The following is a 26,951-nucleotide window of genomic DNA, read 5'->3' as shown; positions in this document are numbered from 1 at the left end:
TGGGAAATTCAGCATTTAGGATAGGATATAAAGCTATTTTTTTTACAATTCTTAACCTACCTTAACTTCAACATTTAGAATGTTGTAAAGTTTACAGGAAAAATAACCTGAAAAAAATGTATCATTTATTATTTACTTGAATACTGAAGTATTTTCAAAAATCTGTCAAGGGGCGCCTGGGTGGCTTAGTCAGTTAAGCATCCAACTTGGTTTGGCTCAGGTCATGATCTCAGGGTCCTGGGATCAAGCCCCACATTGAGCCCTATGTCAGGCTCCATGCTCAGCGTGGAGTCTGCTTGAGATTCTCTCTTTCTCCCTCTCCTCTGCCCCTCCCACTCATGCAGTTTCTCTTTCTCAAATAAATAAAATCTTAAAAAAAAAATCTGTGTCTAGATGCCATGATATTAAGTTTTAGGAAATGGCAAGGCACAGAGCTCTCTATATCTGAAAGCATGCCAGATCTAGAACACCAAAGCCATAAACTGCATTTAGATCCCTGTTCTTTTATGATAAAGAGCAGTGTTTGGATCTGCTAAGGCATATTAAAGTGGCCACTTTCACAAATTATTATATATTGCTTATCATTATACTCCCCCAAATACCAGATATATGGTGCTCTCTATCCCTGGTGAAAGTGATCTGTGGCCCAAGCACTTGCGAGTGGTACCACCAGCTACACGGAGGTCAAAGAGACCTTAGGAGTTGTCATGGGGTGACTAAAAGAGGAGAGTCACTATTTCAGAGATAACCAAAGGTTAAACAGAGAGAAGTCTTTCAACATTTTTTACTTAAATTTTTTATCTTGAAAAATATTATACAATGATACAATATATATGTAATATATCCTGTGTACAATTTTTTTTTAAAGATTTATTTATTTGACAGAGAGATACAGCGAGAGAGGGAACACAAGCAGGGGGGTGGGAGAGGGAGAAGCAGGCTTCCCGCGGAGCAGGGAGCCCGATGAGGGGCTCGATCCCAGGACCCTGAGATCATGACCTGAGCTGAAGGCAGACGCTTAACGACTGAGCCACCCAGGTGCCCCTATCCTGTGTACAATTTAAAGGAACAATAATAAAACCTATGCCATGTAAACATGACCCAGCTTAAGAAACACCTTTGAAGGGGCGCCTGGGTGGCTCAGTTGGTTAAGCGACTGCCTTCGGCTCAGGTCATGATCCTGGAGTCCCTGGATCGAGTCCCGCATCGGGCTCCCTGCTCGGCAGGGAGCCTGCTTCACCCTCTGACCCTCCCCCCTCTCATGTGCTCTCTCTCTCTCATTCTCTCTGTCTTAAATAAATAAATAAAATCTTTAAAAAAAGAAACACCTTTGAAGCTTCCCATGTGCCCCTCCCTGCTGCCATCCTCCCACCAGAGAGAACTACTCAACTTGGTGTTAATCATCCTCCTGCTTTTCTTTTTTTTATTTTAAAGTTTTTTATTTATTTAAGTAATCTCTACACTCCATGTAGGGCTTGAACTCATGACCCCAAGATCAAGAGTTGCATGTTCCTCCAACTAAACCAGCCAGATGCCTCCATTCTCTTGCTTTTCTTAACCAAATATACATGTATATATATCTCTAAAAATGTTCAGTCTTACCTCCTTTTTAAATTTTATATAAATGGATTCATATTATATTTATTCATCTGTGATTTCTTTCATTCAACACTACTTTATCCATATAATTCATTCATTTTCACTGCTGCTTAGTATACAATTGTCTGAATACACAGTTGGATATCCATTCTCTTATGGATGGATATTTTGGTTGTCTCTTGTTTTTTGCTATTGCAAGAATGCTACTGTGAATGTTCCCATACATGTCTCCTGGGGTATGTGTACAGGTGACTCTCTAGTTGTACTTCTAGCTACCATTAATTGGATAGAGCCAAATCATTAATTACATGTCCAACTTTACTAGGCAATTCTTACAGTTTGGTGTGGTTAATGGCTGATAAAAATGTTGCAGTTTTGAAAACTTGGACAAGCTTCAAATGAAAGTTACAGGAAGAGAGTACACAGAGGAATTGGAGGGGAAGCAAACAATACTCATAATCAAAGACAATATTGTTTACCTTGCACAAAGCAAGTGTTCTAAGCAGAATGAGTGCGTTAGTGATGATACCTCTGACTGCAGTAAACTTATCCATCTAAAACCTGGTCATATTCCTTAGCTGCTCTGCTTCCATCTTTGGTTTTCAATCATCCTGTGTCCTCAGTCCTGAGTACCTGTGATCCAAAGACCAAAGTTCTGAGTCCTGAGTACCAGTGATCCAAATATCAAGAGTTGCACGTTCCTCCAACTGAACCGGCCGGTTCCGCAGTCCTGAGTACCAGTGATTCAAAGACCAAAGAGACTATGAAATGAGCCCATTTTCTCTTTGGGAGAAAAGACTGAGCCAAGCAAATCTAGGTCATCCACTGAGAGATGCAGACATTCCAGGAAACCCATGGTTCCAATCCACAGTTGGAACTAAAGCCAACCTTGAAAATGCAGCTGCCTGACCAGCTGTTTCAGTCACGACATTCACCTGCTTCTGCCTCTCACACTACTTACTGGAAGGAATGTAATTGGTATAATCTTTTTGGAGGGCAGTGTGGTATTACCTATCAATAAATATTTAAAGCTATCAACCTCATAATTACACTAAAAATTTATTCTACAGAAACACTGATATGAGTGCAAACAGATCTAAGAGTGTTCACTACAGCTTGTAATCACGAAAAACTGCAAACACCTAAAATTCCACCAATAGGGGATGGATTAAATTATAGTGTTGTCACACAATGTGACACAATGAAGCTGTTAAAAAAAAAAAATGTCCTACAAGAACACCTGGGTGGCTCAGTCAGTTAAGTGTCAGCCTTTGGCTCAGGTCATGATCTCTGAGTCCTGGGATCAAGTCCCGCATTGGGCTCTTTGCTCAGTGGGGAGCCTGCTTCTCCCTCTGCCTGCCGCTCCCCCTGCTTATGCTCTCTCTCTCTGACAAGTAAGTAAAATCTTAAAAAAGTCGTACAGAAAAGCCCGTTGCAGAACAATTTGTACGGCATGATCCCATTTTTATTTAAAAAAATACATAAACATTTGTGCATCTATGAATAGAAAACAAGAAGAAAACCACTTAATTATCAATATGGTTACCTCCAGAGTAGGAGTAAGGATAGGAGGGCTATAATAAGAATTAAATTTCTAAAAAGGATATCATTTTACAAGGGAAAAAACTATAGAAAAGATCAACTGGATTCAACCTGAGCTTCCTTAGGGCATTACCTTTTTTAGAAGTTCTATATAAATAGTCTAGCACCTAGCCCAGCATTTGACTGACACAGAGACCAATTATTTGACTAGTATGTGCGAGATGGAAGAACACATGCATGTGCGTGGACACACACACACAACCTCTGTTTTTTAAGTGTCTGCAGATTAGTGGAATCATTGTAGTCAGGAACTCTTGTTTACAATAAAGGCTTGTTGCAGCAATGCTGTTCAAGAGAACCTTGCACAATGAATGGAAACGTTCTCTATCTGTGCTGCCCAATATGGTAGCCACTAGACCAAATGGCTTTGAATACTGGATATGTGGCTAGTGCAATGGAATAACTGCATATTACATTTTATTTAATTAATTTAAATTTAAATAGCACATGTGGCTAGTATTAGACAATGAAGATTTGAAGGATCTGTTGAAATATATGAAAAATATACACATATACAAAATTTTGCATACCATTTCAAGATATCCAGGGACCCTCTCAAACCCATCCATGTGTCCTTACATCAGAAACCTTTGAGGCTGATTAAAAGAATGAGAATAAGATAAATGGGACTAGAAAGAGAAGGAATACAGAACTAAAGAGCCCAGATGGAAAATGCTACCATTCAGAATCCCGGAAGGCAAGAGACAAGGTATGGAGATAGCCTCTGCCTCCTTCGTCCTCCCACCACAGAGAACATTTATTCATTGTATTTTAACTGTTTACTTGTCTTCCCCACAGTGGGCTGTACACTGCAGATTATATACTCCCTAAGAGCAGGGACCACATCTAACTTATTCACCATTATATACAAAGAGCCCAGTATAAACCCAGCACACAGTTGGTACTCAAATGTCTGCTGGATGAATTTTACCAGGCATCTGATTCTTGCCTGTCCTGGGAAACAAGAGCTCCTGAGTTAAGGAGGGTCTCCATGATAAGAGGAATTGGCTGGCTCATGAGAGAGATAGGGTTTTCACAAAGTTGAGCAGATACTCAGATCCATGAAAATCTTGTCTCCCCAGGTTGTTACTATCCCTTGTAGTTCGGAGTCCTTTGTTGATATACAAGCCATGCAAAGACTTCAGTAGTCAGTGATAGGGAGCCATACACAGAGGGTCAAATGTCCTCAAAGGCTTTCTCCTTGGATGTCTCCTGCTCTGTTTCTCTACCTCTGGAATTTGCCTGCCTTCTCTCACAGTGCCCCTCTACCTGTAATTCTTCTCTTACGTCTCTACTGGGCCAATTCTAACTCATTCTTAAATGCTTCTTCCTCTGGGAAACCTGTGCTGGTACTTCCAGACAGAATTATGCCATATCTCCACTGTTTCCCTTTGTGTTTTGCATATTTCATCATGTGTGCTCTACCATGGCAGGACCTAGTTATTTATTTTTGTATACCAGCATTAAATACTGTTTGGCATATAATAGGGGGCCAACAACCAGTATGGACCACTAAAAGAACATAAACTCAATTGTTTTTCCCTATCCACACCACCACTGCTTAGCGTGTGCTGATCAAAGTCTACAGATTAGGTGTTAATGAGCCTGTTTCATTCACCCTGAAGAAGCCTGAAAACAAAAAGTCAGGGTTCTCTTTATGGGTACCCCAAAGAAATAGGAAATATGTGACAGATATGTAACAAAAGGAACAGAAAGGAGAAAGTTTCCACCTGAACAGAAGTCAAAAGGCTGACCAGGCAGAAACGCAGGGCAAGAAAAAAGCAGTGAGAACATCCTCAATATGGAATTTATGAAAAGCCCACAGCTATCATCATACAATTGTGAAAGACTGAAAACTTTACCCCTAAGCCATTAACAAGACAAAGATGCCCACTTTCACTCTGCTACTTCTATTCAACAGTGTAGTGGAATCACAATGAGATATCCAGAGCAACTGGACAGAAAAAGAAATAAAAGGCATCCAATTGGAAAAGGAAGAAGTAAAATTATCTCTAGTCTCAGATGACATGAAAAAAATACACACATCCACATACATTTTAAGAATCCACACACAAAAAATTATTAAGCTAAAAAATTCAAAGTTGCAGGATTAAAAAATCAACGCAAAAATCAGTTGTAATTCTACATACTATCAATGAACAATCCAAACATAAAATTAAGAAAACAATTTATTTTATCATTTTTGGGGCATTTTAAATAGCATCAAATAAGATATGTGGGAATAAATTTAACCAAGGAGATATAAGACTTGTATGCTAGAAATGACAAAACACTGCTGGAAGAAATTAAAGATCTAAAAAAAAATGGAAAGACATCCTATTTTCATGGATTGGAAGACTTAATAATGTTAACATGGTAATACTACCTAAAAATAATTTATAGATTCAACGCGATCCCTATCAAATTCCTATCAGCCTCAGAGGCAACAAAAGCAAAAATAGACAAAGGTACTACATCAAACTTAGAAACTTTTGTGGATCAAAGGGCATAATCAATAGAACAAAAGGCAACCTATGGAGTGGGAGAAAATATTTGCAAATCATTTATCTGATAAGGGGTTAGCATCCAGAATATGTAAAGAACTACAATTCAACAACAAAAAAATCAAACAACCTGATTGAAAAATGCATAAAGGACTTGAATAGACATTTTTCTAAATGACATACAAAAGGCCAACAAGCAAAAGAAAACATGTTCAATGTCACTAATCATCAGGGAAATGTAAACCAAAACTACAATGAAATAACACCTCATACCCATAAAAAGAAAACCCAAAAAACAAAAAATAGCAAGTGTTAGCAAGGATGTGGAGAAATTAGACCACCTCTGTTTTTAGTAAGATTGTAAAATGGTGCAAATGATATGGAATACAGTATGGTGGTTCTTCAAAAAATTAAAAATAGAGGGGTGCCTGAGTGGCTCAGTAGGTTAAGTGTCCAACTCTTGGTTTCAGCTCAGGTCATGGTCTCAGGGTCATGGGATTGAGCCCTATGTGGTGGGTCTCTGTGCTCAGCAGGGAGTCTGCTTCTCTCTCTCTCTCCCTCTGCCCCTCCCCCTGCTCATGCACTCTCTTGCTTTCTCTCTCTCAAATAAGTAAATAAATGTTTAAAAAAATTAAAATAGTGGGGTGCCTGGATGGCTCAGTCAGTTGGGCACCTGCCTTTGGCTCAGGTCATGATCCCAGGGTCCTGGGTTGGAGCCTGGCATCAGGCTCCCTGCTCAGTGGAGAGCCTGCTTCTCCATCTCCCTCTGCCCCTCCCCTCCTCATGCGTGTGCTCTCTCTCTCTCGAATGAATGAATGAATGAATGAATGAATGAATAAATAAATAAATCTTTAAAAAAATAGAAATACCATATGACCTAGCAATCCTATTTCTGTATATATACCCAAAAGAATTGAATGTAGAGTCTTAAAAAGGTACTTGCACACCTATGTTCATAGTAGCACTATTCATGATAGCCAAGAGGTGGAAGCAGCCCCCGTGTCCATCAGCAGATGAATGGATAAACAAAATGTGATATGTTATTCAACCTTTAAAAGGAAGAGATCCCATCACAAGCTACAACATGGATGAACCTTGAGGACATTAAGCTAAGTGAAATGAGCCAATCACAAAAAGACAAATACTATATGATTCCACTTATAGAAGATGTCGTGATACTGTGATTTATAATAATACGTATTTGGTCTTTATTCCTGTTCCTGGTAGAGCTCCTAAGACCCTAGGGATTTCCTAAGTGATGAGAGTGATTCAGGTATCTTTTGTTACTTATAACACACCCCTTTCAACCACACTTGAGTTTGTTAATGCAGTGACTTTTGGAGAGCACTTAAGGACGGGGGTTGACTGGCCAGGGGAACCAACTCTGTTGATAAGAGGGTTGGAACTTTCAGCCCACTTACTAACTTGCGGGGGTTGTGGGTAGGGAACTGGAGATTAACTTAACCAGTGGCCAATGATTTAATCCATCATGCCTAAGTAATGAACCACTCATAAAAATCCTAAATGACTAGGTTCGGAGAGTTTTTGGGTTGGTGAACAAGAAGGCATTCACATGCCAGGGGATGGCACACCCCAAACTCTACAGGGTCAGAGGCTTCTGTGCTCAGGACCCTTCAAGACTTTGCTCTATGTGTCTCGTCATCTGGTTGTTCATTCATATCCTTTAATATTCTTTTCCTTTTTTTTAAGATTTTATTTATCCATTTGACAGAGAGAGTGAGAGAACACAAGCAGGGGGAGCAGCAGAGGGAGAGGGAGAAGCAGGCTCCCCGCCAAGCAGGGAGCCTGATGCGGGACTCAATCCCAGGACCCTGGGATTGATCATGACCTGAGCCGAAAGCAGACACTTAACCAACTCAGCCACCCAGGCACCCCATATCCTTTAATATTCTTTGTAATAAGCCAATAGTCTAGTAAGTAAACTGTTTTTAAGTTCTGTGAGCCATTCAAGTAAATAATTGAACCCAAGGAGGAGGTTGTGGGAACCTCTGATTTCTGGTTGGTCAGAAGCACAGGTGATAACCTGGACTTGCAACTGGCATCTGATGTGGAGCAGTCTTGTGGGACTGAGCCCTTGACCTGTGGGTCTGAGGCCTATCTTCAGGTAGATAGTGTCAGAATTGAGTTAAATTGTAGGACACCCAGCTGGTGTTGGGAGAATTGCTTGGTGTGGGAAAAGTCCCCACACGTTTGAAGTACAGAGTATTCTGTGAATATTAAGTGAAGGAAGACATTTTTTTTTTCAGGTATCTAAAACAGTCAAACACATAGAAACAGAGTAGGGGGCAGGGGGAAATAGGAAATTGTTATTCAATGGGTATAGACTTTTAGTTATGCAAGATGATTAAGTTCTAGAGATCTGCTGTACAACGTTATGCCTATAGTTAACTACACGGTACTGTACACACAGAAATTTGTCAAGGGGTAGATCTCATGTTAAGTGTTCTTATTGCAATAAAGAAAAAGAAATTAAAACTTGTGAATCAAAGGACACTATCAATAAAATGTATAGACAACTTACAAAACAGGAGTAAATATTTGAAAATCGTATCTGATAAGGGTCTTATATCCAGAATATATGAAGAACTCTTATAACTCAAAAACAAAAGACAAACAGCCCAACTTAAAAATGGGCAAAAGACTTGAATAGATACTTCTCCAAAGATACATAAATGGCCAGGAAGCACATGCAAAGATGCTCAGAGATGCTAAATAGGGAAATGCAAATCAAAACCACAATGCAAGAACACTTCACTCCCACTAGGCTGGTTATAATCAAAACAATGAAAAGTAACAAGTATTGGTGAGGATATGGGGAAACTGAAACCCTCCTGCATTGCCAGGGGTAATGTAAAATGGCTTAGCCACTGTAGAAAACAGTTTGGTGATTCTTCAAAAAGTTAAAAATAGAATTACCATATGACCCAGCAGTTCCGCTCCTTAGTATATACTCGAAAGAACTGAAAACATGTATTCAAACACAAATTTATACATGAATGTTCATAACAGCACTATTCACAATAGCCAAAAGGTGGAAACAACCCAAATGTCCATCAACTGATGAATGGATATACAAATGTGGTATACCCATATGGAATACTATTCAGCCATAAAAAGGAATGAAGTACTGGGGTACCTGGGGGACTCAATCAGTTCGGCTCAGGTCATGATCCCAGGGTCCTGGGATCGAGCCTCACATATGGCTCCTTGCTCAGCGGGGAGTCTGCTTCTCCCTCTGCCCCTCCCCCTGCTTGTGCTCTCTCGTGCATGTGCACACGGTCTCTAATAAATAAAAATCTTAAAAAAAAAGAGAAAAAGTAATGAAGTACTGATACATGCTATAAATTGGACAGACCTTAAAAACATTATGCTAAGCAAAAGTAGATAGACATAAAAGGTCACATATTGTATGATTCCATTTATATGAAAAGTCCAGAATAGGCAAATCCATAGAGACAGGAAGTAGATTAATGGCCACCAGAGCTAGGAGAAAGGGGATATGGGGAGTGACTGTTTAACGGGTACAGGTTTCCTTTGGGTGATGGAAACGTTTTGAAACTAGTTAAGAGGTGATGCTTGCACAACCTTGTGAATGTATTAAATGTCACTAAACCGTGTATCTTAAGATGGTTAATTGTACATTACGTGAATTTTACCTCAATTAAAAAAAAAAAAGGAAGAAAACCAGACACACAAGGTGTTAGAAAAAGGGATATATTTACAAACCAACAAGTTCCCTAACTCTAGCTAGAGGGGGAGGAAAGAAGGAGGTAGCAAGTATAAGGAGATCCTTTAAGAGCCCAACCTCACGCCTGTAGAAACCCTGAGTACCAGCCCATGAGGTCAACTCCTAAAAACCATGGCCCATTCCTTTTCCAATTCAAGAAGCAACCCCTCCATTGGCCACAGCCCTCAGTCTTCTTGCCAGTCATCCTGTGCCCAGGCAGGCATGGGTGAAAAGTACTCAAACCCTGGCCCTTTATAGCGCAGAGCATGCAGGAACATCACAAGGTCCTGGGGCAAGGGGTCCTGTCGCACCAGCCGGCACTCTGCACAGAGAGGGTCTATCTCTTGATTTACAACATCTGTTTCAGCTGCCTTCTCTGGTGCCAAGGCCATTGTGTCCAGATCCTGAGGAGCTGCCTCAACTGCTCCATCCATCTTCTGGGCAGATGCAGCCAACTCTTCTAGGTGGTCCTTGCCCAGCTCTGAGGAGGGAGCTGTAGAGTCTATGAGTCCTGGGGACAGATCACCCTCACAGAGATCTAGCACATCCAGGCTCTGTTTGGCCTGGTGCTCTGCCACAAGGTCCCGAAGCAGTTCCTCATCTGTCTTGGGAATGTGGCCGCCCCGGCCCCGGGAGGGGCCCCACGCAACTGAGTTGTAGATGGGGTCATTGAGGATGGGGTGGCCCAGGAACTGGAGGTGGACTCGGATCTGGTGAGTGCGGCCTGTGAGTGGCCGGCACCGCACCACACTGGAGTGGCCATTGTAGCTCAGTCTCTGGAACACTGTCTCACAGGGCTTGCCCCGAGCATCCACGCGGCATACCCCTACCTTGTAAGATACCACCAAGATGGGCTCCTTGCAGATCACTTCCTCAGTGGGGAACTCCCCCTCCACCCGGCACACGTACTCCTTCTCCAGCTACATAGAGGAGGGAAGAGGGAGAAAGTCAGCACAAAGCCTAAACTCATGAAGTTCAGACCCAATACAGTGATGAGAAATGTATCAGTGTCAGACAGAAGAGGATTCAAACGCCAGCTCCAACAATTGCCAGCTGCATGATTCTGGGTACAATACTTAGCCCCTTTAAATCCCATTAACTTGTCTAGAAAATGTTAAGATTAGAAAAGCATTTACCTCACAGGACTGTTATAAGGATTCAGTTAGACTCTAATGTACCTGGTACTGAGCCTGGTACACAGTAAACACTAAATGTATCACAATCAGATCCAGACTTACAAGTCTCAAGACCACAGTCACTACCATTTAACTCTTCTACCCAAGCCTCTTCCGACTTCATCCAGAATCTTTCTACCAAGTAGGCTCTCCCCACAATCTTAAAAACCTCAGTCATAAAAAAACAAACAAAACCAAAAAACACCTCAGTAAGCTTGTCAGCACTCTAAAACTTCAAAACAGCAAACTACCAAGAGAGGCAATGTATATGCCATCTCTAAAGATCTTTTGAAACATAAGAGATAATAGCCTGTTTTTCACATTTTCAGTGTTGACCTTCCCGAGGATAGGAAGCTTGGCCAGATAACATGAAGGACCACTTCAAAAGAACTCAGTGACACACTTTTGATACAGAGCATTCCTGAGCCCAGGAAGTGGCATGCAGGAGACAAAAGCCCAGCTCACCTGCCGGTCCCGAACCTGCTCATGAATTCTCTCTGAGACAGTTGCTGTCTTGGCAAACATGAGGACCCCCGAGGTAAGGCGGTCAAGCCGATGCAATGGGTGTAGCTCCTTGAGTTGGTGCTCCTTGCCCAGGATGAAGATGACAGTGTTGTGTCGGAAGCGGCCACAAGGGTGGACAGGAATGGAAGAAGGCTTGTCTACAACCACCACATCCTCATTCTCAGCTAGCAGGCGGACAGGCTCTGCTGTGACTGGTGGCTCATGCCTGTGCACTCTGTTCCTCAAGAAGTCATTGTCCTGCAAATGACACAGGCAACTCATCAGACCAGAGCTGAGCAACATGTAATCAACTTCACACAGCTTCCTGTTCCTTACTGACAGAATGGTCACACTACATCCTTAAGCAGAAAAGACAGCATGCATAGTGTATTCATTTTATAAAAATACAGACACACAGGCAGGGAGCAGGCATTGAAAAAGTACTAGAAGGATATACACAAAAATGTTTTGGTGATATTTCTGGGTGGTGCGATTATGAATGTTTTTTGGTTTTGTTTATTTGTATTTTCTCTACAATAAAGTTATATTTAAAAGGTAAAGTCTTGGGGCGCCTGGGTGGCTCAGTTGGTTAAGCGACTGCCTTCGGCTCAGGTCATGATCCTGGAGTCCCGGGATCGAGTCCCACATCGGGCTCCCTGCTCGACAGGGAGTCTGCTTCTCCCTCTGACCCTCCTCCCTCTCATGCTCTCTGTCTCTCATTCTCTCTCTCGCAAATAAATAAAATCTTAAAAAAAAAAAGGTAAAGTCTTCTGGGACGCCTGAGTGGCTCAGCTGGTTGAACGTCCAGCTCTTGATTTCTGCCAGGGTCATGATTTCAGGGTGGTGGGATCGAGCCCCACCTTGGGTAGGGAGTCTACTTGGGATTCTCTCCCTCTCCCTCAGCCCCTCCATCTGCTCTGTCTCTCTAAACAAACAAACAAACAAATATCTTTAAAAAAATAAAAATAAAGAAAAAGTAAAGTTTTCTAAAATGGAGAGGGGGGGAAAAGCTCCATAAAATCATCACTTATTGTGACTTTGAACAAATAACACCAAGCTGTAAGTCCAGATATCTGGTCTCTAGACTTGGATTTGCCACAGGCTCCCTGCACGTCACTTAACTTCTCTGGGCCTCAGTTTCCTCATCCGTAAAATGTGAGGATTAGGCCAGACCTGTACTTCTCAAAATTGGGATGGGAGAGGGGATTCAAACCACTCATTCTTCAAATGCTGAAATCACCTTTTCTCCCCTCACAACAAAGTGTTACTGACAGGGGAGTCTGGTAACTCTCAGCTGTGATGGAATTTTAAAGGGTCAAAGCACTGGGCTAGACAATTCTAGTTTCTATACCTGACATTTCACAATTCTATCATATCAGGATCTATGATAAATAAGTAGTAGTTACAAGAACACAGACTTTGGAGGTGACACTGTTGCAGGTACTTACCTCTCTGAAGTTTACCTTAGTTTTGTTTCCTCACAGGTAAAATGAGGTGGCAATACCTACCCCACAAAGCTGTCGTTAGAATTTGATGTTAAGTACATAAAATGCTTACCTCTGTGCCAGCACACAGTAAGGAGACATAAATGACAGGCTCTATTATTACTATTTGTACAGAGATCTACAACGCAACATAGCGATCAGTGCCAGTGCCACAAGACAGGGCACAAAAGGAGCTTTAAGAATTCCAACTTCTGTCCCCTGCAAACAAGGAAGCCGCCTGGAAGGAGGGGATATACGGGTTGAGTTTTGAAGCAGAGACTACTTTTGCGGAGATGGGATAAGAGGAGTGGGCTACAAGAGTGTTCCAAGTGAAAGCGAAAACGCTTCAGAATTACCTCGATTTTACTCCAGTACCTATGCCCTATTAACTCTGAAAAGACCCCTGCCCCCTTTCCTCGCCCGCTTCCTGCCGGCCCCATCAGGACTCCACCTTGAGCACAATGCTGAGGTCCTGGACCGGCTCCTCGTTGAGATGCAGGCGCCCCGCCCGGACTGCGGCCTCATAGTAGGCCAGGGGCTGGGCTCGGAATTCGGTGCTGAAGACGTGCAGCAAGCTGTGGCCCACCCAGCGGCCTTTGCAGTAGGTCCGAAAGTCAAAGTAATAAGGCCGCACTTTGCGCAGGCCGCCTTCGAAGTAGTAGCTGGTCTCTGCAAAATGCTCATCGCCGAAGCTCACCCCTGCCCGCCGCTTCTTCGGGGGTGGCACGACGCGCTCCCTGATGGCGTCCCGTCGCTTTTTACGCTTGCCTGGGCCCGAAGCTGCAACCGGGGCCTTCTCCTCGCTCAGTGGAGTCTGCTTCCCGACCTCCCGGGCCGGCTCCACTCCCGGGCCTACAGGTTCCGGGCTCCCGGAGGTCCGCTCACCCCTCGCGTCGCCGCATGCGTCTCCGTTTTGTTGAACCGCAGCCCTCAGCCCGGTCGCTGCCTCGGCCCCAGTCGAGAATGTTTCCGCCATCGGACCCCAGCAACTACCCCAAATCCTGCCAGCGATAAGGCGCCGGAGGTTGAGGCACCCTTGCTGAAGAACTGGAAGCCACCGGTGGCCGCCCAGCCACATGACAACTCGGCCCCAGATCATGGGTCGCGATGTGAGGACGTCACCGGGCACCAGCCAATCAGCGAGGCCCAGCGTCGAGGCGGGGACTGAGAAGAGAAGGAGTGAAGGAGGGAGTTGAATGAGTGGAGTTGAACGTGTTGAGTTGCCAGTTGAGAGTCAGTGAGTGAGAGTGAATATGGGAGTGAGTTCAGTGGAGAGGCTGTGAGAATGACTCATCAAAAGTGTAGATTCCATGTAGATACGCTCAAAGTCCCTTGGGTCTGGAAAAACGAAAGGAGCCTTATTCAAAACAAATCAGAATGAGGATTGCTGAACTCTGACTATACTAAGAAGCGCTGTGTTGTACACTTTAAAGGGTGAATATTATAGTATGTGACTTATAACTCAATAAAGCTGTTAATATATGTATCTAAACACGCACACCCCAGAAGCAATGTCTTCACACCTATCCTATCCTTCCTGAGAAGGATTAGAACTCCCATTTGCCTTTCATATGCTCCTGTCCTGTTAAAAGGGCAAGTGAAGCAGAAGATGTATTTGTCAGCGTTCTTAAATGCAAAATACGAACCAACTCTGGTTAAGTTCATCAGAGAGGCAATTATTGAAAGGATATTAGTGCCTCATAGAATACAGAGAGCTGGAGAACAGGCTCAGAAACAGAGCCAAATCAAGAGAAGACAAGGCCTCTGAGAACCAGCTACATGACAAAAGGGTGAATTGTATGGAATGTGAATTCGATTTCAATAAAGTGTTTTTTTTTTTTAAAGAATGTTTTTCCTAATGTGTCTGAAGCACAGACAAGGAATGAGATATTGGAACATTCTAGAGAGGAAGTCCTTGTGGGATTGTATAAAGTCTTGCTACTCAAAATGCAATCTCTGGATTAGCAACATGGGAAACACCTGGCAACTTGTTGGAACTGCAGAATCTTGTTCCTTCTTCCCTCCTGACCTACTGAATGAGAATCTGTATTTCAACAATATCTTCAGATGGTATGTCTGTATATTAACATTTGAGAAGCGCTGGTATAGACCATGTAGAGCAGGAATTTGTCATATTTTTTGGATATCCAGCATCTTCTTAACCCTCTTCTTTTGTGTGAGGAATTTCCCACATTATAAGATGTGGAAACCAGAAACCGGCCTTCCCAGATTCCCTTGCAGCATGGGCATTTATCACCTGGGCTCCATTGATCAGTCAGGGCCTTTTTTTTTTTTTTTTAACATTGATTTTATTTATTTGACAGAGAGAGAACACAAACAGGGGGAGCGGGAGAGGAAAAAGCAGGCCTCCCGCTCAGCAGGGAGCCCAATGTGGGGCTCGATCCCAGGACCCTGGGATCATCACCTGAACCGAAGGCAGAAGCTTAACGACTGAGCCACCCAGGCGCCCCCAGTCAGGGCCTTTAGTTCAGAGGCACACAAGAGAGGAAGCAGGCACAGTGTAGAACCCATGTGTGACAAGATAGCATTGGAATGAGGTTAAATGCTAAACTCTCTCTCAAGAAAAAAAAAAGATAGCATTGGAAACATCTGATTTGGAGGGCTAACAGTAGGGGAGATTCTTGCGTCCAGTGGTCAGTCAGCAATGCTGGCTGCAGTATCTATGTTCAAAGGCATTGAAGTATTCCCTGAGTAGTCCCTCGGTGAGGTTTAGACACTGTTCCCGGCTGTATGGACCCCAAACATGACTCTCTGGTCCATCTTAAGATTCTGTGAACTACTTAGTATGCTTTAATCCTGTGCTGTACAATGGAGTAACCATTAGTCACATATGGCTATTTAAATTTAAATTAAGTAAAATGAAAGAAAAATTAAAATTCAGTTCTTCAGCTGCACAAACTGCATTTCAAGTGCTCAATAGCCGCATGAAACTACTGGCTACCTTATTGGACAGCTCAGATACAGAAAATTTCTATCACCACAGAAAGTTCTATTGGACAGAGCAGCTTTAATCAATTTCTTTTACTGCTTAAACTGGTTAAATGAATTCTACTGTTTGAACTAAGAACTCCAACTAACTTACTATGATAAGGATTTAAGTCTTTATGGTAAGAGCAGTGGGAAATCATCAGAGTTTTTCGTGTGTCTGTGAGGTGTGTGACATGATCTGATCTCTATTTCCAAAAGATCACCTCTGTTGCAACATGAAGAAGGAACTGAAGAGGGAATCACAAGCTCTAGCTCCAGTTCAGTGTGGTTTGACCATGTGAGTTCTAATTCAAATATTCACATACCAAACAAATTTTGAACATTTGCCAGGCATCATTTGGCTCTGGAGGTACAGAGGTACGAAAGACATAGTTCCTGATCGCAGTGAAGACCTATGCTGGTTAAGCATACAAATAAAAAACATATTTGTGCTAGGTTACACTGCGGTTAATGCAGAGTCTGAGATAGAGGGATGCGACTACCCTCACGTGGCTTCCCCATATGATCAGTGCTTGGGGAGTGGGAGATCACATGGCTTTGCAAGTCCAGGATCTGGTTTCAATTTATTCAGCACACACGCTAATTAAACTTAGAGGACATCGGTGAATCTGTAAGGGTGCCAATTTGATAATTTACAACTGTAACTTTAAGTTAGAAAATGTATTCCATCTTATACCAGTGACTACTTGTGCCTGTTAAAGACACCCTCATTCTTTTGTTTTTTAATTTTATTTATTTATTTGAAAGCGAGAGCAGGAGAGCACAGAGAGAGGGAGAGGGAGAAGCAGGCTCCCTGCTGAGCAGAGAGCCGGACGTGGGGCTCGATCCCAGGACCCTGAGATCATGACCTGAGCCGAAGGCAGATACTTAACCGACTGAGCCTCCCAGGCACCCAAGACACCCTCATCCTTGTTCAAAATATTTGAGAGGCTACATTTGAAATCAAGAGTTTGTTTGGTGAGCAGAAAATCAGATTAAAGGGCATGAGTTGAAAGGTCACGGAGTAGCTTGATGAAGCACCTGTAAACCTATTACAGTGACCCTTTCTATGAATCAGATGCTGCCAGATTCATGTCTCCAGTTTTGGTGGCAGTTAGAGGACTCTGGGGAATCTCTCACTCATAGACTTGACCCTCAACCCCCTACTTATTTTCTATGAATAAGCACTGAAAAAATCTTGTCTATTATTTGCTCCTTTGCTTTCTAATCTTCTTGCTTTCCACTTCCTTTTGTTTTCATATGCTCTCTAAGGATGGTTATAAATGTGGCCAGCAGAGTTCCTCATAGTTCCTTTTTACATGGTGGTAGTTATTACCACCATAGCCACATAGATTGGCTTTGGACACATCTAAAGGCTATAGCCTCAGTCAAGTTATGTCTACTGATGGTTGGCTCATGTCTTTGGTCACATGTTTCTTTGGGAGAGAGTAACTGGCTCCGGAAATTGGGGGTGGAGAGTGGGGAAGGAAGGGTTTCATTGTAGGGAAATGATAAGCCCTGAAAGATATCAAAAGTCATCATCATCATCTTCTTCTATTTTTTTTTTTTTTAAGTAGGCTCTATGCCTAGCATGGAGCCCAACACAGGGCTCAAACTCACATCCCTGAGATCAAGATCTGAGCTGAGATCAAGAGTTATATGCTTAGGGGTGCCTAGGTGGCTCAGTCGTTAAGCATCTGCCTTCGGCTCCGGTTGTGATCCCAGGGTCTTGGGATCGAGCTCTGCATCAGGCTCCCTGCTCAGAGGGAAGCCTGCTTCTTCTCCCACTCCCCCTGTTTGTATTCCCTCTCTCGCTCTCTCTCTGTCAAATAAATAAATAAAATCTTAAAAAAGAAAGTTATATGCTTAACTGACAGGGCCACCCAGGCGCCCCAAAGGTCATCTCCTTTAAAAAAAATGTGACACATTCTCTTACCACTCTCTCCTTCAAGTACACTGCCCACACTTCTGTCATATCTTCTATAACTCTGTGCTGTTATTTGTAAATTTGTCTGCCCCTATGGCGCGCACCCTTCTACATTTAGCTGTAAAGACCTCTGGGACCCATACCTACTCTTACCGGTTCTGAATTCCCGTTTAACACAACTCCTAGAACACAACAGGAGGAGCTCGGTGTCTACTGACTAAATGAGTAAGAGAAAGCCTCACAACTTGGCTAATGCGACCTGGGTCTCCTGTAAGAGTAAGGAAAGTAGTCTCCTTCGCCATCCGAGCAGCCAGAGTGCTCTAATTTGGGTAGCAAATGGGTGAAATTTTCGGGGACAAAACACCAACCCAGAGGATTGCCCAGGAGGTGAATTTGCTCAGGGAACCAGGAAAACTCAAAGGCCTTGGCAACTGGGCTACCCTCTCCGAGAAGAGGATGGGAGGAGGACGCTGTCCCCGCGCCGGGTACGCTCAGATGCTAGTGGAATCTACCTGTCCCTAGAGAAGGTGGGGGACCAGGGCATGTGACTCCACTGTTTCCCCGCGACAAGTCCCGCCTACCTCTTTCTCGCACTCCGTTCCTCACTTCCTTACCGGCCGGGCTCCTGTCAACCAATCCACGCACAGAACATCGCCAGGTTGGGCGGTGGTTGGAGGACTCCCGGGATCCGTCACGCGGAGACTCCGCCCCCTACTTCTTCCTAGCCTTCAGCGACGGAACTGAGCCGAGCGTTTGTGAGCTGCTGGGCAGGCGGTTGCGGTAGGTGAAGAGGGTCAGGGGCGCCCAGCGTTTTAGGGCCCCGATCCCATCCCGGGATACCACAGAGGGGCCTCATGGTCTGACTCATCCCGCCCAGCCCGTCCTTGAGGCGAAAATGACTGAGGCCCGGGTCTGGACACCAGGGTTCCCTGCGCTGTTCTGGACTTCCTAGGGGGGTGGGGGGTGAGGCCCGGGCTTCGGTGCGAGCAAAGTTTTGGTTTGGTGGGCTCAAACGACTTCGGGATGGGGGTGGAGATTCACTGTGGACCCTGGCATCAGTTCATCCAAGGCCGCTGTGACATACCTTCTGGGCGCTTACGTTGGCTGGGCTGTCACTCCTGGGATTATTCACACTTTAGCCCGGCCAGCCTTCCTAATCCAAAAGGTCCCTCCTGGAAGAAGGTGTCAACCCATTCCGTAAGACTAGATAGTTATGAAGGCCCCTGGCAGTGTGGAATTGGATAAGAACATGGATTTTGGAGTGGCACAGGTCTGGTTTCCAGTCAAGGAATCACTATATATCAGCAAGGTACCCTTGACTAGTTACCCTTCTGATCCTCAGTTCCTTCCTCTGTAAACTGATGGAAATGTCTCTTCCAGTGTTTCTATTAAAATAAGAACTTATAAGAATAAGGTATATAGCCCAGCTTCTACATGTAATGAGCACATGGGGCTTTGCATATGGCATTACTTTCTCACAGTTTTCACCAAGAAGCACTGTTATTATCCTCATGCATTTGGAACTCTGCAAGGCCTGTAGTCTGTGTGCTTTTGAAAACATAATTTAATTGGCTTAGGACAGAGTGGTTGCATTTTGGAGATCTCTGGAGAAAAGTGCAGAATGGTTGTCTCCACTGGGAATGTCTTAGAAATGTGTGTGTGTGTGTGTGTGTGTGTGTGTTACAACATATATAACACAAATTGGCCATTTTAACCATTTTTAGATGTGCAGTTCAGTGACACATATGATTGTGCAACCATCACAATCATCCCTCTCTAGAACTTCCCAAACTGAAACTCTATCCATTAAAAAGTAACTCCCATTCCTTCCTCTGCCAAACCCCTGGCAACCACCATTCTGTTTTATGACTCTATGAATTTGACTGCAGTAGGTACTTCATATAAGTGGAATCATTCAATATTTGTCCTTTTGTGTCTGGCTTATAGACATTTCATTTTTTAAAAAGAAATTTTGTTATGAAAACAGCTTGAGTGCAGAGCCAGCAGAGGGATCCAATTACCCTATTGTCATTTTTATATCTGTAACAGGAATCTAATAAAAGACACTTTAAGTTTAGAGAAACTTCTTAAAAGCCTGTTACCTTCCTTCATTGGATAAATATCCGAGTCCTGCATACTTATCCTATATCCTTAAAGCCAGTCCTTACATCTCTGTTTTTCAGCTCAGATTCCAAATGAAAATGTTTGAGAGCATTGACTCAACAACCACAAGACCTGGCCCTGATCTTTGGGCTGAAATCTGCTCCTGTCTACCAAATCCTGATCAGGAAGATGGTGCCAACAATGCCTTCTCAGACTCCTTTATGGATTCTTACCCTGCGGGCACAGGCCAGAGGGAGGCCCCAGAGTTTGCTGTTCCGCCAGCTACAAAGCCTTGGGCTCCCTTGCAGGATTCCGAAGTGTATTTAGCATCTCTAGGTAAGTTAGATGGCTTTTTTTTTCTTTTCTTTTCTTTTCTTTTTTTTTTTTTTTTTTTTTTTTGATTCAGAAGCTGGTGGTTTTAAGGAAGCATGTTGAAGTTCTGTTTCATCACCTGGTTTCTATTCTTTTCTTTTTTTTTTTTCTAAGATTTTTTATTTATTTATTTGACAGAGCAAGAGAGCACAAGAGCGGCAGGCAGAGGGAGATAGGCTGAGCAGAGAGCCCGCTGTGGGGGACGCGGGGCTTGGCTTGATCCCAGGACCCTGGGATCATGACCTGAGCCGAAGGCAGATGCTTAACCAACTGAGCCACCCAGGCACCCCTCTATTTTTAATTATTGTTTTTTGTCCTCACCACATGTATTTGTTAGGTATATTCCGGGGGGGGTGTTTCAGGTTGGTTGTTGGGGAAGGGCACCCCTTTTCCTTTTTTTTTTTTTTTTTATTTTTTTTTTTTTTAATTAATTTCTACACCCAATGTGGGACTTGAACCCGAGATCAAGAGTTGCATGCTCTACTGACTGAGCTAGCCAGGCACCCCAGGAGCACCCTTTTCCTTTTTTTTTTTTTTTTTAATTTTTTATTGTTATGTTAATAACCATACATTACATCATTAGTTTTTGATGTAGTGTACTTTTCCTTGTATATCCCTTAAAACAGTCTTTGTTACCTCCTGCCTCTGTTTCATCTGAATTCTGCTTCATTTCTTGGCATTCTGTAGATCCCTCTTGCCTACTATTGGTGGTCCATATATTCAGATAACTCAAAAGTGTCAGACATTTTGCCATCTTGAAAGAAAAGGTCAAGACCCCAGAGCTGCACACAGATTTCTGGTGAAACTATTGTATTGAAAAACTACTGTACTGGGGCACCTTGGTGGCTCAGTCGTTAAGCGTCTGCCTTTGGCTCAGGTCATGATCCCAGGGTCCTGGGATTGAGTCCCGCATCGGGCTTCCTGCTCAGCAGGGAGTCTGCTTCTCCCTCTGACCCTCCCCCCTCTCGTGTGTGCACTCTCTCTCTTTCTCTCTCATTCTCTCTCTCTCTCAAATAAATAAATAAAATCTTAAAAAAAAAAAGAAATGAAAACAGGATTGCAAATCATAAAGTTTCAATTGGGTCTGGGCTTGATATTCACCCTCCCCCTCCAAAAGGCCATCATTTACCCATTTATTATTGTTGAAGGCAAGACTACATTAAAGCAGAAGGCAAATGGTGATCCCCTTCCTTCTGTTCTTCAGTTGTTCCACAATTACACTTAAAATGCAAAGAAGAGTAATTAAATATCTATCATCAGGAAGCCATGTGGACCACTCTCATTGGGATTACAAGATGTTTGTTTTTATTAGGTTCCAACATCCAGGCCACAAGTTGAGTAACTTTAAAAAATGTTGGGAGGTTGCTTTTCTTTAATCAAGATTTTAATCACAGATAGAGATCTTAAAGGTCTCTTATTATTGAGTTCTCATCCAGTCAATTTTAGTGTCTAATGAACCATTGGATCTTTCATCATTTTCTCTAATTCTTTCTCATGAGATTTGGAAACTACTTCATGTCACTGTAGCAGAAAGAAAAACCATTTACTCCTCAGAGAGACTATTTTCAAGGAGTTGACACATGTCAAGCCAGGGAAAACAAGTAATGCCTTCGAGAGATACCTGCTGGCTTCTGTAATTTCAAAGAAAACGTGCCATTGATTTATTTATGAGCCTATGGCTTTTTTCCTTTCTGGGGTTAAACATGTATTTGATACAATACAGAATTAAGACATGGTGAAGGAAAAAGAAAAATGTACATTTCCCTTTACCTGTCCTTAAAAAAAATGGACTCTTGGGCACCTGGGTGGCTCAGTCGGTTAAGCATCTGCCTTCGGCTCAGGTGATGATCCCAGAGTCCTGGGATCGAGTCCCACATCGGGGTCTCTGCTTAGCAAGGAGCCTGCTTCTCCCTCTCCCTCTCTCTCAAATAAATAAATAAATAAATAAAATCTTTAAAAAAAAGGGCTCTTTTGCAGGGAGTATGGATGTACTCATTAGTGAGAGAATTTTTAAGTTGTCACCTTGGCATTTTATTTTATTTTTTAAAAAAGATTTTATTTATTCATTTGAGAGATGGAGAGACAGAGAGAGCACAAGTAAGTGGAGAGCCAGAGGGAGAGGGAGAAGCAGACTCCCTGCTGACCTGCGAGCCTGACTTGGGGCTCGATCCCAGGACCTGGAGATCACGACCTGAGTTGAAAGCAGACACTTAACCATCTGAGCCATCCAGATGCCCCTGTCACCTTGCATTTTAGATTTAGTTTCATTTCATACTCACTTTCCTTGTTAAGTTGCTTCTCCTCTTCTTTGTAGAAAAGAAGCTAAGAAGAATCAAAGGTTTAAATCAGGAAGTGACTTCCAAGGACATGCTTCGAACCTTGGCCCAAGCCAAGAAGGAGTGCTGGGATCGGTTCCTCCAGGAGAAGTTAGCATCAGAGTTCTTTGTGGATGGACTTGATTCTGATGAGAGGTAACTGGTTCTCAGTCCAGTTCCAGGTGACAGTATTTCACTGGAAGCATCTCTCTTTCTCTAAAGAATTCAGGGAGAGTGACATTTGAGTCCAGATATTGGTTGATATCAACATCAGCTTTTCTGAGCTCTGTTTGCTCTTGGTCCAGTAGCAGATGTTGATAATTATTATTTTTGCAAAAAAGCAAATACCCTACCTACATCTTGATCACAGATTGAACAGAATTAATGAGAAAGCACTGTCTTCATTTCTAAGTATACAATGCGCTTGAGAAAGTAGTAACCAATCAGCAACTGGAACTGTCTTACCTGTGACTCGCCATTGCCTTAGAGAGTTCCTGTCATATTGTAGGCATTCAAATTTGTATGGACTAAATGAATGAATTTCTTAAGCATCTACTGTGTGAAGGCACTGCCCATGATGTTATGGGGTTGAGGGTGCTGGGGTGGAGGGGAGATGTTAGGAAATTTTAGGATCCCTCCTTTTTTTGGTCCCCACAACTATTTGGGGAGAGATGACAAATATACATAAAGCCATATCTAACAAAATAAGGCAGCATAAGGAAAGAGCCAGGTGAGTGGAAGTGACAGAACATGCTTTGGGAGTTGAGAGACCATTGAGTTCCCTGTGGGCTCTGGTGTTTGTGCCAGAGAAGAAGGCAGGACTTGAACAGTATCTGCAGGTGGGCCGGATGCAGAGAGGAGGACATTCTGCAAAGAGCGGAATGGTGCTCGACACCCGTCACCCGGGAAAGAGGCTCTGCCACTTCCTGGTTGTATGTTCTTGAGGAAGTATCCTGGGTGTGCCTCAGTTTCCTGCTCTGTAAAGCAGGAATAGTAGCTCTTCCCTCACCAGGTTGTTTTGAGGGTTAAAGGAGTTACTATGTGTCGAGTGCTTAGAACAGACCTGGCACCTGGTAAGTACTAGGTAAGTGTTAGCTATGAGTGTTAGTCCTAACAGAATTTTAAAGTTCAGTAAGAAATTATTCAAAATAAAGTAAAAACCTGAATTTTAACAATAGGTCTTAGGGAAACAACACCTAAGTTTGCAACATATCATTAACATTGATTTTAAGAGTCCCATGATGTCAGATGAAGATATGGTTGCTGAAATCAGAGACAGTAGGTGAATAAAACTTGATAGTTATATTTTACTTTTCAATATGCAAAGCATTTTCACTTACATTATCTTAAATATTGTATCAGCATGCCCCCAGATTCTTCAGAAATCAGTGTGGCATCTAAAGTCAGGGCAACTACCTATCTTCTGAGGGTTCAGAAAATAATACACATTTTGCTCTTATCTGTCTCTAAAGACTCAATCCAGTTGAGCCTTAAACTGCCCCAAACACAAGAGACTTGAAGATGCACACATTCCCAACCCACCAATAATTTGGTATTCTGTTCTCTCTCCCCTTGAATGTTTGCCTCCTTTCCAATTCTGAGAAGAAAAGACAAAATTTTCTCCTGCATAATGTTCAAGTAGGAATTCTTTTTCTTTTAAAGTCGAATCAGCACCAAGGCCCGAGTTAATGTTTCTGTGTGTTTCTCCATACCTACAGTGATGTGATGTTCCCTTTTCTATAGAAGCAACTGAGATAATTCTGTGAAGAGTGTGGTAGATGAAGATGAAATGCTCCTGGAGTACCGTAGGCCCCTGAGCTGTGGACACCTGTTCCCCTGAGCTGCCATCTGTGGGAACGCTTCTTTCTATCAGTGTTAAAACATGCGCCCCAGAAACAGTAGATAGGCATTTATTTGCAGACTTCAAAGTTTCTGTTTTAAACAGAGGCCATCTTGTAGTAGAATTGTGTGGTTCTTCAGGTATGTGAAGGCCAGGTAGGTGACCCTCCTCATGGCATGCCTTTGGCAGAGGAGTAATAGGCTGAGAAATCCTACTGTCTACAACACAATTCCCCCATTTTAGGTGTCTAAAATCTGCTGGTGATGTCTTGACTTCTTGGCTTAAGACTTTGGGCTATTGAAGAGCATAGAATAAGGCTTACAGTATTTGTCATCATTTATAGTTTACTATGAATAGCTCATAAGCATTAGAGTGGAGGGTCTTGGGTACTTAAGGAAGGTGGGAGGGGACACTTTCCCTCCCCCCCCCCCCCCCCCCAGAACAGATCCAAACCCAAAAAGAGCCCTCTGGCACAGTGCCTGTTTCTTTGTGGGAGAAATTTGCTGCGCAGATGTTTCCATCTTGGGGACTTGCTATAGGATGAAGTAAACAAACAAACAAACCCCACAAAAATGGTGCTTAGTGTAACTAAGTGCTGTAAGTATAATCGAGTCTCAGACTGCCTTGGGTATAGGAGATTTCAAGATGCTCACTAATAATTTGGCGTTTATTTGAATGTTTCCTCCCTTGGACAATTTCCTCTCTGGTTTTGAGGAAAAAAAAAAGACAGGACTGAGGCATAAGCTCTTCAGCTACTCTTGCCAAGCCTTTAGAGGCTGTGCATGGAAGGGGGCCTGGTGCTGCTTATAGCCAAAGTGCCCACTAGGGGGTAAATTATGCCGCTGAGCTGCCAGGATGCACAGCTGTCAGAGGACTATCGTCATTCTCCCCGTTAGCAGTGAAAAACAATTGTAGGAAGAAATTGGTGGTGGGCGGGAAGGCAGCATTTGAGTAACTGAGATAATCATTAAGTAATTAATCAGCTGGGTCTGATGCAGCCACCCTTTCCCCCTGCTCTCTCCTAGCACCTTGGAACATTTCAAGAGGTGGCTCCAGCCAGATAAAGTAGCCATCAGTACAGAGGAGGTCCAGTATCTGATTCCTCCAGAGTCCCAGGTTGAGAAGCCAGCAGCCGGGGACAAGCCAGCGGCAGCAGAACAATAAATTACACACACACACACACGCTGAGCAGCTGTCTTGGATCCAGAGGGAACAGCGGAGAGCTCGGCGGAGCAGCAAGGAAAAATCCAGGGAGGGGGGGAAGCCCACCCTCCCACTAAACAAAGCAAACAGCTGTGGGCCCCCGAGGACTTGCTTGGGGCTGCCGTGTGTGACTCTCTTGGATAAACTGACTGACCCAGTGCATGATGGATCAAGATACTGCTTTCCTCTGTGTCTCACAGCTTGCCTGAGCTCTGTTGCGGCAGGTGAGGAGTCCACTAAGAATCTAGTGAAGCAGCAAGTATGACAGTATTTGGAGAAACTGATACCCTTGGGTTTAATATATGTGAGCCATATTTTTTCTTGCCTCTTCTGGATGTTCCTGCCTGCGTTCCCAGCATTCCCTTGGTTAATTGTCAGGGGTGAGTGGGGCCAAGGAGAATCAAGTCGGCCTCCTTGGATCCACAGCCCATGTGGGGCTTCTCTAAGTTTGTAATAAATATAGGGATGTTAGGAAAAGAGGCCATGCTTTTCCTTTGGTTCATTCCTTGTGGAGAAAATGGACCAAGGTATGAAAACTTGGGTGTTTGTGTGTAGATGTATATTTTTGATTTCATGCATGGTTTCTCCCCTAACTTCCTCTTGCACTTAAAATGGGCCAGTCTTCAAATTAGACTTGTAAATATGGCGTCGGTATTTGACACCACCCCTGAATAGTTCCAAGCTCGCTTGTGGCAGCTTTCCTGGCCGTTCTTGTTCAGTCTGTGTTGTCCATATAAAACTTTTCGCATCAGAAGAGCTGTGTGTGTGGTGCTATTGACCTGCTCCCCACCCCATCCGCCCCCCAGAGAGGTGCTCCCAGGCAGTGGGGAGGTAAAGACAAGTGCGTGACAATGCAGGAGAGTTGATAACCTTTGCCAGCCTTCTATTTTTAACATGTACCCTCTGACAAGCCAGACCTCGGTGCTCTGAGGGTAGGATTCTGTGGCTGTGGTGCCATGGAACTTCTTCCTGGGTAATAGGTTTCAAGTCCTTAATGATGAGCAGGGTGACCCTAAAAATCTGCAGAGAACATGTGCTCCCATCTAAATCAAGTATTTGCCTTGTCTGAAAGAATGGGAATCAACCAGGTAATTCCATATACTTGCTGAATCATACGAATTTGGGGAGGGGGGAACTTCCAGGCATATTTTCCTTTTTTAAAATTGATTAATGGTCTTAGCTTTGTAATAGTAGGATACCTTTGACATAGAGAGTGACCCTCTGTGTTCCCCGGACACTTTGAGGAAGCAGACACTGACAATCATCTGGCCCTGGACTGAGCTTGCAAGTTGCCATCCCCGCCTGGGGTTCAGGTGCTAGACCACACTCTTCCTACAGGGCCATCTGATGGCTTTCAGGTGGATGGATAGACTTTTTTTTTTTTTTAAAGACTGAGTTTTCTTCTCCCTGCATGATAAACAAAAATTATTCTTCCTCAGTAACAATTTAAGAAAAAAAGTGGTAAGGTCCCAAAACACTCTGCTAAAGAGCAGTTAGAGAATCTAACTGTCCAATCTCTCATTGGACAGTTAGAGAATCTATCCATACCAGAAGATAGTGTTTCTGTAATTCAGGCGAGATTCTAGC

At 43.4% G+C, this 26,951-nt stretch overlaps 2 protein-coding genes across 3 annotated transcripts; one reads left to right on the top strand and one right to left on the bottom strand.

Annotated features, from left to right (window-relative positions):
- Window positions 1-9,429: 9,429 nt before the first annotated feature.
- On the bottom strand, window positions 9,430-13,704 carry RPUSD2 (RNA pseudouridine synthase domain containing 2). The gene is made up of 3 exons (XM_032417327.1): window positions 13,068-13,704; window positions 11,094-11,390; window positions 9,430-10,373 (listed from the first exon to the last, which is right to left on the bottom strand). Exons 1-3 carry the CDS (start codon window positions 13,692-13,694, stop codon window positions 9,639-9,641), a joined length of 1,659 nt encoding a protein of 552 aa, XP_032273218.1. The 5' UTR covers window positions 13,695-13,704; the 3' UTR covers window positions 9,430-9,638.
- A 4,529-nt stretch (window positions 13,705-18,233) lies between these two features.
- Window positions 18,234-26,118, top strand: CCDC32 (coiled-coil domain containing 32). Of its 2 annotated transcripts, none has more exons than XM_032417905.1 (4): window positions 18,234-18,311; window positions 19,715-19,970; window positions 22,321-22,477; window positions 25,187-26,118. In XM_032417905.1, the coding sequence occupies exons 2-4, from the start codon at window positions 19,727-19,729 to the stop codon at window positions 25,323-25,325; spliced, it is 540 nt and encodes a 179-aa protein (XP_032273796.1). In that variant the 5' UTR covers window positions 18,234-18,311; window positions 19,715-19,726; the 3' UTR covers window positions 25,326-26,118. The 2 variants fall into 2 exon arrangements, with proteins under 2 accessions (XP_032273796.1, XP_032273797.1); XM_032417906.1 differs by having other exon boundaries at window positions 18,242-18,311; window positions 19,720-19,970.
- Window positions 26,119-26,951: the final 833 nt, after the last annotated feature.

This window comes from Phoca vitulina, unplaced genomic scaffold (assembly GCF_004348235.1).
Source record: "Phoca vitulina isolate PV1807 unplaced genomic scaffold, GSC_HSeal_1.0 scaffold20, whole genome shotgun sequence".
NCBI classification, from domain to species: domain Eukaryota; kingdom Metazoa; phylum Chordata; class Mammalia; order Carnivora; family Phocidae; genus Phoca; species Phoca vitulina.
The sequence above is the reverse complement of the archived record's forward strand: the minus strand, read 5'-3'. Positions and strand labels throughout refer to the sequence as shown.

Coding starts and splice junctions, on each gene's coding strand:
- RPUSD2 (XM_032417327.1), bottom strand. CDS start 13,694: ATGTGGCTGGGCGGCCACCGGTGGCTTCCAGTTCTTCAGCAAGGGTGC. Junction 11,391..13,067: donor ACCTCAGCATTGTGCTCAAG/GTGGAGTCCTGA, acceptor TGTCATTTGCAG/GACAATGACTTCTTGAGGAA. Junction 10,374..11,093: donor AGCAGGTTCGGGACCGGCAG/GTGAGCTGGGCT, acceptor TCCTCTATGTAG/CTGGAGAAGGAGTACGTGTG.
- CCDC32 (XM_032417905.1), top strand. CDS start 19,727: ATGAAAATGTTTGAGAGCATTGACTCAACAACCACAAGACCTGGCCCT. Junction 19,971..22,320: donor AGTGTATTTAGCATCTCTAG/GTAAGTTAGATG, acceptor TCTTCTTTGTAG/AAAAGAAGCTAAGAAGAATC. Junction 22,478..25,186: donor GGACTTGATTCTGATGAGAG/GTAACTGGTTCT, acceptor GCTCTCTCCTAG/CACCTTGGAACATTTCAAGA.